This window comes from Camellia sinensis, chromosome 13 (assembly GCF_055761805.1).
Source record: "Camellia sinensis isolate YWXY chromosome 13, ASM5576180v1, whole genome shotgun sequence".
In the NCBI taxonomy this organism is placed as follows: Eukaryota; Viridiplantae; Streptophyta; class Magnoliopsida; order Ericales; family Theaceae; genus Camellia; species Camellia sinensis.
Genome location: NC_138973.1, coordinates 27,901,095 through 27,918,819, shown reverse-complemented (window position 1 = coordinate 27,918,819; position 17,725 = coordinate 27,901,095). Strand labels below are relative to the sequence as shown.

The following is a 17,725-nucleotide window of genomic DNA, read 5'->3' as shown; positions in this document are numbered from 1 at the left end:
CGTTTGGCAGATGGTGAACCATACAAGAGCAAACAAATACGTAGGCAACAACAACGCTACCAACCACAACGGTGACGCCAATATAAACAGGAATGCGACACCTAGGGTCAACAATCACGATTACGCGCCTATATCCGCTGCCAACTTACCCGAGAATGTCGGAAACCAAATTTTGGAAGAATTAGGAAGGCTGAGGAGAACGCGTCAGAATGAGAGGACACATCTATTCTCCGAGTTTCGCAAATAGAGACCGCCGACCTTCATTGGCGAACCTAATCCAAAAATTGCTGAAAACTGGATCCGACAAATTGAAAAGATGTTCAATACAATGGGAATAACTGAACACATTGATAGGATTGATCTAGCAGTTTACCAACTTGAAGGGGAAGCAGATCATTGGTGGGCTCTGATTCGGGAATCTAGGGACATCACCGCAATAACGTGGACGCAGTTTAAGGAGTTATTTTTTAGGAAGTACTTTCCAAACATAGTCAAACAAGAAAGAATTCGTGAATTTCTGAACCTAGAACAAGGCACGATGATAGTGACCCAATACGTGGCAAAGTTTGAGGAGTTAGCGCATTATGCGACTCGATATGTAGAAAACGATGAAGAGAAAGCACGAAAATTTGAATGGGGTCTAGACCCTACAATTCGAGGAAGAGTTTTGCCCATGCGACTTCCCACTTTTGCAGATGTGGTTGACACAGCACTAGATTCAGAACGGGAGGTGGCAGATTCCAAGAGGATTTGGAGTTTAAGGAAAGAAAACAATCAATCCAATGTGGGACCACAAAGAAATAGTCAAAAACGTGCAGCACATAAGCCATATTCTAGGGAACCCCAACAATCGCAGCAACAAAATCTGAAGGAGAGTTTTCAGACAAAACCAGCTGGGTTGATCAAGTGCTATCTTTGTCAACAGATTGGACATAGGAGGTTTGAATGCCCCCAACTGGCCGGAAATCGAGGAGAGCGATCGGGAGCAAATACGTAGGTTATTGGCGGGCAGCAACCATGGGTAACTAACTCGGGAGCTACTAGGCAACAAAATTACAAGGCGGAGAGCAATCAGAAATCTGAACCGGTTAACAATCAAAGGCCAACAGGCAGAATATTTGCACTGCAAGGAGAAGAAAATGAACATCTCACTAAGCAGTATCTTGAGGAAGAGCAGTACACCACATATGAACCCAAGGAACCACAGTACGAGCCATGGCTAACTTAGGAAAAATATAATTAGGATATTAGTTATAACTCTTTTGGATGACCTTTTGTAAAGTATATATATAGACGATGTAAATTTCCTTTTGTTAATATAGTTTTAGAACTCTTAAGTACATGCTTTATTCATCGTATTCTTTCATATCTACTATGTGGATGCAAACCTTTAAGAATTGTTTATGCGTTTGATTTTCAATCTCCAAGGCATGAATAGGTCCAAATATAAAATCATCTTGGACACAGATTGACTGTTTGTACACCAATCGTGATTGATGGCAACTAGAAGAGTGAGATGAGTTACATATTCATTGGGACGCTTTATTATTTAAGGGGGATAGACCAACTTCCCTGATTATCACAAATCAACGAACGTAATGACACCAAAAATCGAGAGAACGATCATCAGGATACATTCATAGTGAGTACGTGGACTACCACATCAGAAATTGGCAATAGGGGTTTTCACTATGAAGGAACGACATCATTACCTATACAACGGGTAGTTTAAATTTTTTGCGATTAAAATACATTGTCAGAATCTACTTGGAAGCACAATGATGCAATGCAGGTAAATTAACCGCAACTTTTCGACTACTTAAAATTTCGAGGACGAAATTTGTTTAAGGGGGATAGGTTGTAGAGACCCTAATTTTTGTAATTACCATTAAATCCCTAACCTTGAGTTTATTTCAATAAAGCTCTTGAATTTTCGCTTAATTGCATTTTAAACCCTAGAATCGGGAAGCATCGCGGATTAATTCGAGTAAACCCTAATCAATCTCGTAGATTAATAATCACCTTTAAAACCATATTATTAGTTATTAGACCCTATCATTATATATTAATCACTCTAAAATTTTAATTCCCGGTAATGCCGTTTTTGCTCGGTTTCTCGCATTTGTTTGCGCTTTAATTTAACGGGACCCGAATTTATTATTTTAACTATTTTCTAATGTTAGTATATTAATAACATACATCAATGTTTCATAAATTTAGACTTGGTCCCTATATACTTTTATTTTATTCCAACCCTTAATTGTAATAATTTATTAATTAATGTACTTGTGACTATTATATTATGTTTATAAATAAAAATATCATATATATATATAGGTCTTGGAGCCCAAGTTGTTGACCATGTGATGGATGAAAGGGCCATAATGGCAACTTTGACAATTTGCACTTAGGGAACTTAGTCCCCAAGAAACCTTCCCAATCTTTTCTCTATATATATATGCACACTTCTCCCCCTTATGATATACATTTTTAGCCATTCACTAGAGGAGTGAGAGCGAGTGATCTTGGAAAAAAAAAAAAAAAAAGAGGGAGAGAGTGAGAGAGAAGAGAAGAAGAAAAGGAAGAATTGTGTTGAGTCTTGTACAACAAAGGTAAACATACAACACCTCTTCTCTCAAGTTCTCTTACCATTTGTTTTTCCCCTCCTAATACATGCTCTTTGTATATATATGTTGTAATCTAGGCCTATACTCTTGTATAAGTGTGTATTAATCAAGAAATGGCATGCTTCACTTTCTTTCTTAAATTTCCAGCAGCAAATCATTTCCCTCTCTTGAATTTATTTTCCTATCAAAACTCCATAAACTCGAAATCTATTTTTATGGTGCAATATTTGGTATGTCTAGAGTATGTGATAATTTTGGTAGGGCCTAAAGATGTATCTTTAACACCTAAACAATTTTTATAAGTTTGTTACTCACAGAACCAGAAAAACAGTCCACTTTCTCTATTTTTATAAAATTCCAGAAAAATAATCTTGAGCCCAATTTTATGTCAAAATCTTAATCTTGGTGTTATATTTTAACTAAAATTTGTTTGAACTCAAGAGAGTGAGGGGTTTGAGAGAAAAACCGATTTGCGTAACGATCAATGAATCTGGACAGATCTTGGTAATTCGGAATTATCTTAAAATATAAAATACCTATCCTACTTTCGTAAATTGAGTTTGAAACTAGACTTATTTATCTACAAACTCACATGAGGCCAGGTCTTTAGGGCCAATAAAACTATTTTTTGCATAGCTATTTTCGAACTGGTTCAAATCTGGAAATCTGAAAATTTGTGTTAATATGTTCTTATTTGGTTTGCAACTCTTATATTCTATGTTTCTTGAATGTTTTAGTCTCGATATGTAATCTATGATAACTTGTAAATTTTCTTTACCATGAATAAATTACTTGTTGTTTAGTTTGGATTCGTAATTATATTGACCATACTTTGCTACAACTGAGAACATAATGCACTTAATAAAGGGGAAATCAAATGGGATGGTAATGGGTTGCGATCATAATGAACGATGGATTCAAGAGTATGATATAATGGAATGTATTCCATTTTTGTGAAGTCTTGCGCAAGTGTGTTTCCGAACCCTAACATAGCACGGGAGATATTCTGGCTGCTTAACGGAAATGGGAGGCATAAGGGTGGCAGTGAGGGTCTCACACAGGGAGGGTATCCCTGGAAGCCCATTTCCTTGGGGCAGACCATGATGTCACCACTTGGGTATGTAACCTAGGTGCGTGGGTATCATTGGTAATTGTGCGGTAAGCGACGCACTGGTGGTTATGCGGTAAGCGGCGCATTGGTATTGTATTAACCAAGGGGGAGTCAGAATTGCCCGTAGCCAGAGTTAGTGGTTGGGTAGGAACGGCATTCGACGGGGAGTTGCCTAGAACTAACTAAAATTGACTACCATTCATGAGAACTGAAATTTAATTATAAGCTCTGCTTAATTATTGCTTTCATTGTTTGTTATGATTATGTCGTTATGTTCTTGTGTATTTGGAATGGGAAAAGGGTCGGGGTGTGTGTGTTTACTGGGCATTCCAAGCTCATGGCGTTTTATGCCAAGTGAAGGCAAGTTTTACACCAAGAACAGAATCCCTAAAAGCTTTGTGGAACCGTGGCTGCCTTAGGAATTAGGTTGTATATTTCCTGTATTTTGGATAATCTTTTGTATCAAGGAACCGATATGTATTTAAAGACTTGAAGAATTTTATCTGTAACTATTATTAATATTTTATTTTAGTGTAATTATTTGTATTTTGTGCCAAAAAATGATGTGTACCCTCTAGTTAAACCCCGGTGCATCGTTGTACTATATTATCAAAATTTGGGGCGTCACATTTGATCACCATGTCATCTATGTAGGCCTCCATTGTTCTGCCTAACAATGGTTCAAACATTTTGGTGATTATCCGCTGGAATGTAGCCTGTCACGACCCAAACCCGCCCCTATAGGTTTAGCATCGTAACCAGCCAGTAATCCTTGGATTACCAAAGGCCTCTGAATAGATTAACAAGATTAAGGGGCTAGCGGAAGCAAATACATAAATATAGTCGTCCAAAGAGCTGTGCTGACTTATATGAAACAGAATATTTAAGACTTTATATACATAACCGTTAGTCAACCATACATTATACCCACATACATTACAGTATCTTAAGTACAGCCAACAAAGCTACCAAGTCATACATGTACAGAAATAGCAGAAATTAAACACAGGACTCTATAGGAACCTCCACGTGAGACACAATGGTTGGCTAACAACATAACACAGATCCAGACAAAAGCCTCCAGGCTTGATCTCCAGAATGCTCACCTATACATATATATATATATATATATACAAACAGTGAGCTAAAGTCCAGTGAATAACATTAAGGTAAAGGGGTTAGTGAACGAAATCCAAACATATCATAAACGAAAAACAGATCATAGCATAATCATCCCCATATCAGAACATAATAATGGTACATCCCATAGAACACATCACAGAACGTTTTTCGACTAGAGTAGTCGGTTTCGGATATCGATTAGATACATATCACCACAATGAAGTGGCTAACGAGATCTCATAAACTTGTATGTCATGGACCCGCATTTTCATGTCGTCCCCCATGACTTGGGACTATCTATGGATGCCATAATAGATTGCAAACTTGGGATGTTCGTTCATGTAAACAGATATCATTTCAAAAATCATAGCTTATCACATTTCATTTGGAACATAATTCATATGAACGTATCTTTACGATAACGTTACTCACAGTGGTTCTTGCCAATGGTCAATCAGTCCTCGAGACGTTGGCCTACAGACACAAAAGCACATACCACCAACATATCACATTATTACACATTCACATGGCCAACACAGTTTAACTTTCTTATTACATAGGTTTCTTGCTTAACACATTGTTTCAAACACACATTGGTAATCTCTTAACTTAGTACATTCTTTCCTTAGTGTGTTTCTAATCCATAACCTCATTACTATGGCTTAATTAAGGCTTAGGAATGCCTAAGATATAATGAGGATGCAAAGATGCACTTTAAGACACTTTTCAAAATTTTTAGAAAAAGGGGTCTCGCTCGAGCGTAGGTTACCTCACTCGAGCGAGCTTGTCAAAACAGTGGGGTCGCTCGAGTGTGGACTTCCTCGCTCAAGCGGTCTATAAAAATACAAAAGTGCTGGATGTTGAAAATCTCCGCTCGATGCTCGCTCGACGCTCGCTCGAGCGTAAGACACACTCCTCGCTCTAGCATAGGTTCTCTTGCTCGAGCGTGTGTTTGCGTGCACCAAAACCTGAGAGCTTGCAATTCACGCTCGAGCCAACATTCCGTTGCTCGAGCGGACCTCTAAATACACAGGGCTCGCTTGAGCGTGGAATCCTTAGCTCGAGTGTGGAAACCAAATTCTGGAATCTCCAGATTTGCCTTCAAGGCTCAAACCAACTATTCAACACTTCAAATCTCAACCTTTTGGGCTCATTTTCTGGAAAACTCTTGTAAACTCATAGTATAACATGTTTTGAAGATCAATTTGAGAAATCAAAGCCCAAAGATGAGTCAATTAAACAGACTTTCAAAGAAAACTTCAAGAACATGATGAACATATGACATGCATGTGTTCTAATGAGTTCAAAGCTTCTTATACATGCTCCTAAGAGCCAATTCCCTCAAAACATAATGAATTCATGAACTATAATCAAGATATGGACATGCATGTGGAAATTCATGTCAAACAACTTCAAATTTCAAGAATATGTACATGCATGCATGAACTCACTCTCAAATTCAACTCTTCACTTTAATTCTTGACTTAGATCACCAATTTACCATGAACCATGCAAGAACCAACTTGAATTCATAATTTAAAGGATGAATATCCTACCTTGAGTCCTCAATTTCAAGTCTAGAAGCTCAATTATGCAATCTACTCTTCAATTCTTCTAATTCTCCAAGCAATTCTTGTTGAACTCAAACTATCCCTTATCTTTCTCTCTCTCTAATATTGCACTCCCTCTCTCTCTAAGATGAATTCTCAGATTTTTCCACTCAAGGGAGATGAAAGAAATGAGCTCAAATGAGCTTAAGGCTCAAATATACATTTATAATGCTACAATTCAATAATTAGAACATAGGTCCACCCAAACACAACTTAGTTAATCATTCTGAATCAATTTTTAATAAAACTTGCCAAATGGTTCTAAAAATTCCAAATAACATATCAATGTAATCAATTCCAAATTCGGATGCCGATAAGGCTTTCAATTTTTATATTAAAGCGGAATTCTAGACAGATATTTCTACAAGTAACAGATATAAGGCCAAATATCATGCAAATTACATAGTAAACCCATAATTTATTTTAATCCTCTCATTAACATCCTTAATTACCAATTAGTGGCTAATTGTGGATCGGGGTTATTACATAGCCCCTGCATTCTTTAGGCCAAAGGGCATGACCTTGTAACAGTACAGTCCTCTAGGCGTCGTAAAAGATGTGACCTCCTGGTCTGGTTCATAGATAGCGATTTGATGGTAACCTCTATACGCATCAAGAAAGCTAAGTCGGTTATGTCCTACCGTTAAGTCCACCAGTTGGTCTATCCGTGATAGAGGAAAACTGTCCTTTGGGCATGCTTTGTTGACTGTTTTGTAGTCCACGCAAACACGCCACTTTCCATTTTTCTTTGGCACTACCACAGTGTTAGAGATCCACCTAGGATAGTGCACTTCTCTTATGGCTCCCTCCTTTAGCAAGTTTCCCACTTCTTCCGCCACTATCTCCACGTGGTGGAGTGCTGATCTACGAGTGCGCTGTATAATTGGTCTGACATTTGGGTGGACATTGAGATGGTGGCAGATGAACTTAGGGTCAATGCTAGGCATGTCATATGGCGTCCAGGTGAACACTTCAATGTTTGAGATTAAGAATTCCATAATCTCAGTTCTCTCAGTGCTGGACAAAGACAAGTCGAGCAAAAAGAATTTCTCTGGGTCTCTTTCATCTATCCTTACTTCCACCAAGTCTTTCACCGCCTTCTGTTCAGCTGCCTTGCCAATATCCACAAACAATTCATTACTCTCTGGCTCTTCCACCATCTGTACATTCCCTTTTGTAGCCCGGCTGCCATTTACTGTGACGAAGCATTGTTTCGACATAATTTGGTCTCCTAAGACCTCTTCAATTACTCTGACTTCATTGGGGAACCGTAATGCTTGATGGTATGTTGATATTACCGATCACATGGCGTGCAACCATGTTCTTCCCAGGATTATGTTGTAAGTGGAAGGGACCTTCAATACCCAGAATTCCACCTGTTTTGTTATGGTTCCAGCCTTGACTGGGAGGATTATTTTACCCAATGGCCACTCTGGCATTGAGTTGAAGCTGACTAGGAGAGATGTTGCAGGTGCTAAGTCTTTGTCCTCCAGTTTCAGCTATTTGAGGGTTTCATAATACATTATCTCACATGAGCTTCCTTGGTCAATCAGGATTCGTTTGATGTCGAAATTCTTAGCGCGCAAAGTCATCACCAGTGCGTTATTGTGAGGGCAATGTAGCCTTGCTAGATCCTTGTCTGAGAAGGATATGATATTTGTGGCTTCCGTTCTGTCCTTTTTGATGGTAGGCTGTGCACTTAACACCCCTTTCAGGTGCTCTGCCTTCTTTATCATCCCCCTGAGTTCACATACCCGCTCAGGTTTGACGATCCCATGAATAACATTGATTATTCCTTGGGGTGGACCGTCGATCGGCATCCCGTTTGGTCCGTTAAGGTCCTAGGGAGCTAGATGTGTTCCCCTTTCTACGTACTGGTCTAGGTGACCAACAGCTACTAACTCTTCCAGACGTTGCCTCAGGGGTGTGTAGTTTTCAGCTCGGTGCCCCTTCTCATCATGGAAGGTGCAGCGGGACCTCTCGTCATAGCCCCTTTGTGCTTTTCCCAGTTTGGCTGGCTACCAAACGAAGGGTTCATTCTATATCTCGCTGAGAATCCAGTAGATAGGTTTATTGAACACGGTGGTGATGGCGGTGCGGACTCTTAAGCTCCTCTTTTCTGGGTCTTCTTTATTGGCTCGCTTGCCTCGCCCATACCTGCGTGGTTGTTCCACCGTGTTGACTTTCGCTGTAGTCTTTTTATCTAGCATTGCTGTTGTGCCAGATTTTATTTTAGCGCAGGCACTGTCTTCCTCTACACAGATATGTTGATGCACCCTCTCCATTAGGGCTTCTATTGTGAGGGGTGGCGCCATAGTGATTGAGTCCCTCAATTTATTTCCGACTGGTAAACCCCGTTTGTATTGTGCGATGGCGAGGATTGTAGGACAATTCCCAATCTGGTTGAAAGTCTCGTAATATCGATTGTTGTAGGACCTCAACGTCTCCTTATCGCCCATGTCAATAGAGAGTAGTTAATCGATCTCCACTAGTGTCTTGGTGTTCAAGAACGTCTTTGCTAGTTGTGCTCATGAGGCGATGCTGCCTTCTGGTAGCCTTTCAAACTAGGTGACTCAATCAACGGTTATTTAGTTAGTCAAATTGCGGAGATTCATATATCTATTTATTATATGTCAATCTAGCCCTATCCCTTTCCATAACACTTCTATCTATCGTCACTGTATCACATCTTTTCACTATTGCCTCTGTTGATCGTTGTATATAACCAAACCATTTCAATATATTCACTCTCAACTTATCTTCTATCGATGCTACTATGGCTGGGCATAGGGTTATTCGATTCGCAAAAACTGCCAAACCCGAACTGCCCGCACCTATTTGAGCGGTTTTGCAGAATCGTTAGAGTCAGATGCAGATTTTTCTATTTTACGAGTTGCAGATGGGTCGCGGGTTTTACCCGCACCTACACTTACCCGCCCGCATCTTTATACATTTTTTTTTAATTCCGAACCATTGAATTTTTTTTTTGTAAGTTTTGTAGAAGGGAAAGATAAAGTTGGTGGCAATTTTTTTTTTATGTCAAAATCCTTCTCAGCATTTGAGTTCTCTGTTATCTTTGGACAAAACTTTAAGGTTTGTTTCAAAAATTATTTTTTTTTGTTTTCTAAACCACAAAACAGGAGTATAAAACCTTTATTATTTTTTTTTCTCTTTCTCCTAAAGAAAATTCTTAGAAAAAGCACTGAGATTTTCTATGAAGATTGAAGACTAAATAAATTATATAATTTTCATTTTCTATGGAGTTTGCGAGTTTGCAAATGTTTTTATTTTATTTTATTTAAAGGGTTTGGATAAAGTTTGACAACAATTTATTTTGGTTCCTAACTAGTTATTGTTATTGCATTTTGGTTTTTGGATAAATGTAAAAGTTAATGAAGAATTACTTTCAGGTAAGTTTAGGATTTTGAATAATTTTACTTTAATTGTGTTGTTAGGTACTAGATAGTGAATGAATTTTTAAAGGAAAAAATTCAATCTGCAAATTGCCCGTAACTGCCCGTACATCCGCAAACCCTATTCGCACAAACCGCAACCTGCACTACGGGCGGTTGCGAATTCAATCTTTTCCAAACCGCAGACATGCAGGCAAGTCTAAACCGCAAACCAAACGGTCAAATAACGATTTGATAGCACCCCTAGGTGCTACTCTTACCCATTTATGAATATACTCATTTCTAATATTGTCTTTTCTAGACTTGCCACAAATCCACTTTAGCATCCTCATCTCAGCGACACCTATCTTATCTATATGTTGTTTCTTAGTTGTCCAACATTCCGTCCCAAATAACATTGTTGGTCTAATAGTCATTCTATAGAACTTTCATTCTAGTCTAGTGGGTACTTGTTTATTACACAGTACTGCAGACATACTCCTCCATTTAAGCCACACTACGTTAATTCTATAGATCACATCCGCTCCAATCTCCCTAACCATTGTGATAATCGATCCTAAATACTGAAAATATTAACTCTTAGGTAGTTATTGGTTCTCAATCTTCACTTCTCATCTACTTTTATTCTTATTGTTACTAAAATTACACTCCAATACTCTGTCTTAGTTCTCTTTATCCTAAATCCTTTAGATTCAAATGCTTCTTTCAAAGTCTCTAACTTAGTGTTAACTGCTTCTCTAATCTCATCTATTAACACGATATCATATACAAAAACATACAACATGGAACATCATTCTAAATATTTCCCGTTAACTCATCCACAACTAAAAGCAAAAAGATAAGAACTTAAGGTTGATCCTTGGTGTAACCCCATAATAATTGAAAACTCACTTGTCTCTCCAACATGCGATCTAATAGTGGTCATCGGACATTCATACATGTCTCTAATCACATCAATGTACCCTTTTGTCACCCCTTTCTTCTTTAACACCCACAACATTATATCCCGAGGCATTCTATCATATGTTTTCTCAAGATCGATAAAAACTATAGGAATGTCTCTTTTATTTTCTCAATACTTTTATATTACTCTCATCAAAAGATAGATCGCTTCCATTATTGACCAACCCTACATAAATCCAAATTGATTCTCTAACACCTCTATTATATCTCGTAATCAACGTTTCATCACTCTCTCCATACTTTCATTATATGACATATCAGCTTAACTCCTCTATAGTTATTGCAATTCTTATCTCATTTCTTCTTATAGATTGTCACTAAATTACTCTTCTTACACTACTCTAGCTTTTTTCTTGTCAACCAAATCTTGCTAAATAACAAAGTTTCATGTTAACAAAGTTTCACAACACCGTAAAAGCATCTGCATCAAACACATCAAATCTCTTTCTTAGCTATTCTACCAAGAAAATTCACTAAACAAATACTCCATCAAGCTAGCCTTTTGCAATTGCCAAATCTGTTGAGGCTCAAATTCTCTCCACAAGTAGCTAGCCATCAAGCCTCAACAAATATATTTAAATAATAAAATATTATACAAGCATTACATAACTATTTTTTGGAAATTTAATTTTGTTCACATATTTGATAAGTGTATAAACCAACAAACTTTTTTATTACTAATAGGATATTTTAAATGGTTATGTGTATGAAAAAAATAGTTTTTCTTGTACAAAATTGTAAGCATACAGAAAAACAAAGAATAAATTGAAAAAAAATAATTATATTTAAGTGGATAAAAAATAGAGATGAAGTGATATTATTTATATTAGAAAGATATGAAAAAAAACACACATTAAAAATGTGTCAATTTAAAAATATTTGATCAAAAGTTGAACTATCAAGTGACGCCGCCAGGGTTGTTAACAACTCTGCCGGTCCCAAGCCCGGGTTAAGGAGGAGGGTTGTGTGTTAGATAGCCGACAGCCAACATGTAAAAAAGCTGCTCGGATCCCTTATGAAAATGAATCCTACTTTGAATCGTTTAAATGCTAGGTCGTTCCCCTCAAGAGACGCGTTGCGCCTGCCTCCGGGTGTTTCGAAAAGTGAGCAAGGGGCGCCGCATCGACGCTTGGGTGCGGTGAAAAATGGGCAAAGGTTTCTGCATTTTTCTAGACGAGCACGGGTAAAGAAGCTAGTCCAAGACTATAGGTTTAGGGTAGCCACTTGGAATATAGGAACCTTAACTGGTAGGATGATGGAATTGGTAGATGTTATGATTAGGAGGAGAGTTAATGTAGCTTTCATACAAGAAACTAAGTGGACGGGAGAGAAAGCTAGGGAAATTGAGAATACTGGTTTTAAATTTTATTATAGTGGTAAAGATAGACACAGGAATGGGGTAGGAATCATAATTGCCAAGGGTCTTGTGGAAAGTGTGGTGGCGGTCACTAGGAAAGGAGATAAGATTATGCTAGTTAAACTAGTTATTGGAGGGAATATAGTGAACATTATTAGCACTTACGCCCCTCAAGTAGGGTTAGATGATCAGACTAAGAGGGATTTTTGGAAGCAAATGGATGAGATCTTACAGGAGATACCCGTAGGAGAGAACCTGGTTATAGGTGGAGATTTTAATGGCCATGTGGGCATAGATAAACTAGGTTATGAAAGGGTGCATGGTGGATACGGTTTTGGTGACAGAAATGAAGCTGGAAAGAGAATCTTAGATTTTGCGTTGGCTTCTGACCTGGTGGTGGCCAATACTATGTATAAGAAGAGGGAGGAGCATTTGATAACCTTTAAGAGTGGATTAGTTAAGAGCCAAATAGATTATTTTTTAGTGAGAAAAGTGGACTGCCTAAAATGCAATGATTGTAAGGTGATTCCTGGAGAGAGTCTGGTCTCTCGACATAGGATTTTGATACTAGATTTATGTTTTAGAGGGCAATACCAAGCTAGGAAGGATGGTGGGTGTCGTAGGACGAGATGGTGGGACCTAAAAGGGGATAAACTATAAATATTTAAGAATCGAATGGATAAGGAAGGTACTTGGGACTTAAAAGGTGATGCTAACACTATGTGGAATTCGATGGCCTATTGTATGAGGAGAATCTCAAGGGAAGTGCTTGGAGAGCCGAAAGGAACGGGACCCAGCTCTAACGAAACTTGGTAGTGGAGGGAAGAGGTTCAAGCGGTAGTTAAGGCAAAAAAAGAGTGCTTTAAAAAGTGGTAGAAGGATAGATCTGAGGAAAACCTTAAGAGCTATAGATTGGCTAATAAGAAGGTCAAAAAAGTAGTGAGAGAGACTAAGTTGAAAGCTTTTGATGACCTATACACTAGACTAGATAGTAAGGAGGAAGAGAAGAGGATATACAAACTTGCTAAGATACGGGAGAGGAAAACAAGAGATTTTAATCAAGTAAAGTGCATCAAGAGTGAGGATTCTAAGGTATTGGTGAAGGATGATGAGATTAAGGAAAGATGAAAGAATTATTTTGAGAAACTGTTAAATGAGGGACATGGAAGTACGACAATAGGGGAAGAAATTGCCAGTAATACGATAAACCAAGACTATAGGTTCTATCGCAGGATTAGGAACTTTGAAGTGGAGATTGCACTTAAGAAGATGAAATCAAATAAGGCTTTAGGACCCGATGTTATCCCTATTGAAGCTTGGAAGTGTTTGGGTAAAAAAGGAGTTGCTTGGTTGACTAGGTTGTTTAGCAAAATTTTGTTGACTAGGAACATGCCAGATGAGTGGAGGAAGAGTATTTTAGTACCAATCTATAAGAATAAAGGTGATGTCCAGAATTGTAACAACTATAGAGGAATCAAGCTAATGTGTCATATAATGAAAGTGTGGGAGAGGGTGATGGAACGCCGATTACGAGACATAACAGAGGTGTCAGTGAATGAATTTGGGTTTATGCTTGGTAGGTCAATAATGGAATCGATCTATCTTTTGAGGAGAGTAATAGAAAAGTATAAAGAAAAGAAAAGAGACATTCATATGGTGTTTATCGACCTTGAAAAAGCATATGACAGAGTGCCCCGAGATATAATATGGTGGGTGTTAGAGAAGAAAGGGATGACAAAAGGCTACATTGACGTGATTAGGGACATGTATGAAGGGGTGGTAACCACTATTAGATCGCCGGATGGAGAGACAAATGAATTTCCTATCACTGTAGGGTTACACCAAGGATCTACCTTAAGTCCTTATCTTTTTGCTTTAGTTATGGACGAGTTGACAATAAATATTCAGGATGACGTGCCATGGTTTATGCTTTTTGCAGATGATATTGTGTTAGTGGATGAGACTAGAGAAGGAGTTAACACAAAGTTGGAGATTTGGAGAAAAGCTCTTGAATCTAAAGGATTCTAGATAAGCAAAACTAAGACAGAGTACATGGAGTGTAAATTTAGTAACAGTAACAATGAAAGCAGAGGAGAAGTGAAGATTGAGAACCAAAAACTGCCTAAGAGTGAACATTTTTGTTATTTAGGGTCGATTATCACAACAGTGGAAGAGATTGATGCAGATGTGGCCCATAGAATTAAGGTGGGATGGTGTAAGTGGAGAAGTGCGTCTGGGGTATTGTGCGATAAATGAATACCCACTAGACTAAAAGTTAAATTTTATAGAACGGCTATTAGACCAGCTATGTTGTATGGGACGGAGTGTTGGGCAACTAAGAAACAACATGTAGATAAGATGAGTGTGGCTGAGATGAGGGTGCTAAGGTAGATGTGTGGTAAGACTAGACAAGACTGAATTATGAATGAGTGTATTCGGGAATGGGTAGGAGTAGCACCGATAGAAGATAAGTTGAGAGAGAATCGTTTGAGATAGTTTGGTCATATTCAACGGAGACCAACAGAGGCAGTAGTGAAGAGATGCGATGCTGTAACGGTAGATGGAAGTGTTAGAGGACGGGGTAGGCCTAGATTAACGTTGACTGGCGTTATAAATAGATATATGAATTTACTTAATTTGACTAATGAAATGGCCTTTGATAGGGCCGCGTGGAGAAGAAGGATTCATGTAGCCGACCCCATTTGATGGGACTTAAGGCTTGGTTTGGTTTGGTTTGGTTTGGTTTGAACTATCGAAAAATGTTAGTTTAAAAAAATATGACTGTTAGAAGAAAAAAAAAAGAAATAATGAAATAAAAAAAATTTAAATAGAATAGAAAAATAATAAAGAGTTTATTGGAGGATGTATTTAAAAAAAGTGATTAGCTAAATAGAAAATAACTTTTTAGTTAAAATTTGACTAAAACTTTGACTACATTGATAAAGATGCTCTTATGATAATTTTTCAATACAAGTAAGAATTTGAAAACATTCTCAAAATTTTCTCAATAATAAAAATGAAGAATAACAAATTAGCAATTACTAAAGCATCAATTTTTTTAGATTCTAAAAAAATAAAAAATAACAAAAAAGTTACAATAAGATATAGTTTTAGTCTCTAAAGTATGCATTTTGTTTTTTCATTTTTAGTCTCTTAATTTTCATTTTTTTCATTTTTATTCTCAGAATTGTCAATTTAGTCTTAGATTTAACGTCCGTCTAAATTGATAATAAAAATATGAATAAAACTAGTTTTGGTCTCAAAAGTTTGTGTTTATTGTCAATTTAGCCCTCGAGTTTTATATTTTGTCATTTTGATCCTCACAATTGTCAATTTGAACTAATTTGATCCTAACTCAAGTTGACAACTTTGATAACCAAAATTATAAAATTTAGAACTTGGGAGACTAAAATGGTAAGAAATGCATACTTTAATGATCAAAACTGTCTTTTACCTAAGGATAAAATATTTTTCCTACTATTAATGTAAACAAACGTTAGAGATAGGACCAAAATGATAACATTGAAATTTAAGTGAGTAAAATAAGAAATAACGCATACTTTAAATATTGAAATTGTTTTTATCCAAAAAGATATGTTCAAAAAAAACTCTAACCAAACATTCCATTAGTTGAAATATGAATGACTGACAATGGACTTATTTAGTACAACTTATTATGAAATAAAAATTGATAATTAAAAAATAAAAGTCAAAAACACCCTTCTCCCTAGCTTTCTGATAATCATTTTATTTAAGTTATTTCTGTCTAATAAGTTTTAAGTAAAAATTATACCAAACAGTTTAACACAGACTCGCAAAATAAAATAAATTATAGCCAACTCAGATAAGTTATACCAAATAACCCCAATATACTTCAGCCAATGCTGATGATGGCAACACTTGTGGAGGCCGAATAATTACATATTAAGGAAGGCCAAGACATGAAGACATCAGACCAAAGGCAATTCGGCTATAATCTAAGGGCTCTTGAAGCCGAATATATAGATCGGCCATATGAAGAGCCAAATGGGAACCAGCACGCAACAGGATGGCCAAGTAAGCAATCAAGTACGAGATTAAGAGTGGGCCCGACCCATGGACCCAAAGGGTAATATAAAAAGAGGAACGTTAACCAAAGAAAGATATGTGAGAATAGAAAAAATAACTTGAGATAGAAGTAAACTGGAGAGAATACTAACTTGTCCGTCGGAGTGCTAATTCCAGCAATCCCGACCGGAGTGTTCATCCATTTTTTAGCTAGCAATCAGAGGATCAAGGACATTTGACTAGATCCTGGGGTATTTCCAAACCACTTCTCCATAATTGGCACCCTCTATAGGAATACTCAAGCGCATCCATGGCTGGCATAGCAGATGATCCTCCGGTAGTTGCTGACGACGTTAAGCCAAGAAATGACATCACTCCAAGAAACATGCTTGGACCGGAGAATATCACCACGCGACAGGCCTTGAACTTCAACTTAATAGCTCAAACCTCACCCTCAACTTCAGTGCAAGCGACGATGCAGACAATCACAGATTAGGCAAAGCAAAATGAACAGTGTTTAGAAAACATGATGGCTGAGAATGAGCACCTGCGCCAGGAATTGGCCTTGGAGCTAGCCAAGTCCCAGCAAGCCGCATGCCATGACCGAAGTCGACCCCCAAGAAAGAAGGATGATCGACGACATCAACTTCGGAAACATGATAATGACAGTGATTTTGACACACCATCGTAGGAACTTAGAAAGAAGGGACGAGTCGATGTATCCAGCTCATCCGAAAGAAGTCCGTACGTACAGCACAGGTGAGGGCAAAGAAGTGATGATTCAGATAAAGAAGACAAGCATGACCCTTTTGTGTGGCGCATCGCAAGGGCTGTGCTATCCAAGAAGTTCATAGCACCATCATTGCCCTATATAATGGAAAATCAGACCCCACTGACCATATTCGTCATTATCAACAAACAATGACACTGCATACTGACGATGAAGCCCTCACGTGTCGAATGTTTCCAAGTAGTCTGAGACCATTGGCCGTCAGATGGTACTATAAACTGGAGCCGGAATCGATAAAAAGCTTTTATCAACTCCAAAAATCCTTCAGGGTAAGATTCATCACCAACGAAATTCAACCAAAGCAAGCCGACTCTCTCTGGGCAATGCAAATTAAACCAGAAGAAACCTTTCGCGAATATTCGGCATGCTATTAGGAATGCTTTAACCTGATAAATGATGCCTACAATGACTCCATGGCCATCATTGCCTTTAACATGGGATTACGTCTTGATAGTCTCCTTCATAGTTCGTTGACCAGACAACCCCCAAAACAGTTTGGGCATTAATGAAAAAGTCGAAGAATATTGTAAGGTAGAAAACAATGCCCTGCGGGTCAAGGTCGGACAAAAAGCTGTGAAGACAGCTCCATCTAGTATCATTCACCCGGTAAACATCGTGCTGTCAAGAAGCCTCGAACGGCAGAATCAGGCTAAACGAGACAAAAGGCGTGATTCAAGCCGATCAA

At 37.9% G+C, this 17,725-nt stretch overlaps 1 protein-coding gene across 1 annotated transcript; it reads left to right on the top strand.

Annotated features, from left to right (window-relative positions):
* Positions 1-328: 328 nt before the first annotated feature.
* On the top strand, positions 329-997 carry LOC114257441 (uncharacterized). The gene has a single exon (XM_028197204.2). It carries the CDS (start codon positions 329-331, stop codon positions 995-997), a length of 669 nt encoding a protein of 222 aa, XP_028053005.2.
* Positions 998-17,725: the final 16,728 nt, after the last annotated feature.

Bases quoted from the DNA above. Each gene is read 5' to 3' on its own strand.
- LOC114257441 (XM_028197204.2), top strand. From the start codon at position 329: ATGGGAATAACTGAACACATTGATAGGATTGATCTAGCAGTTTACCAA.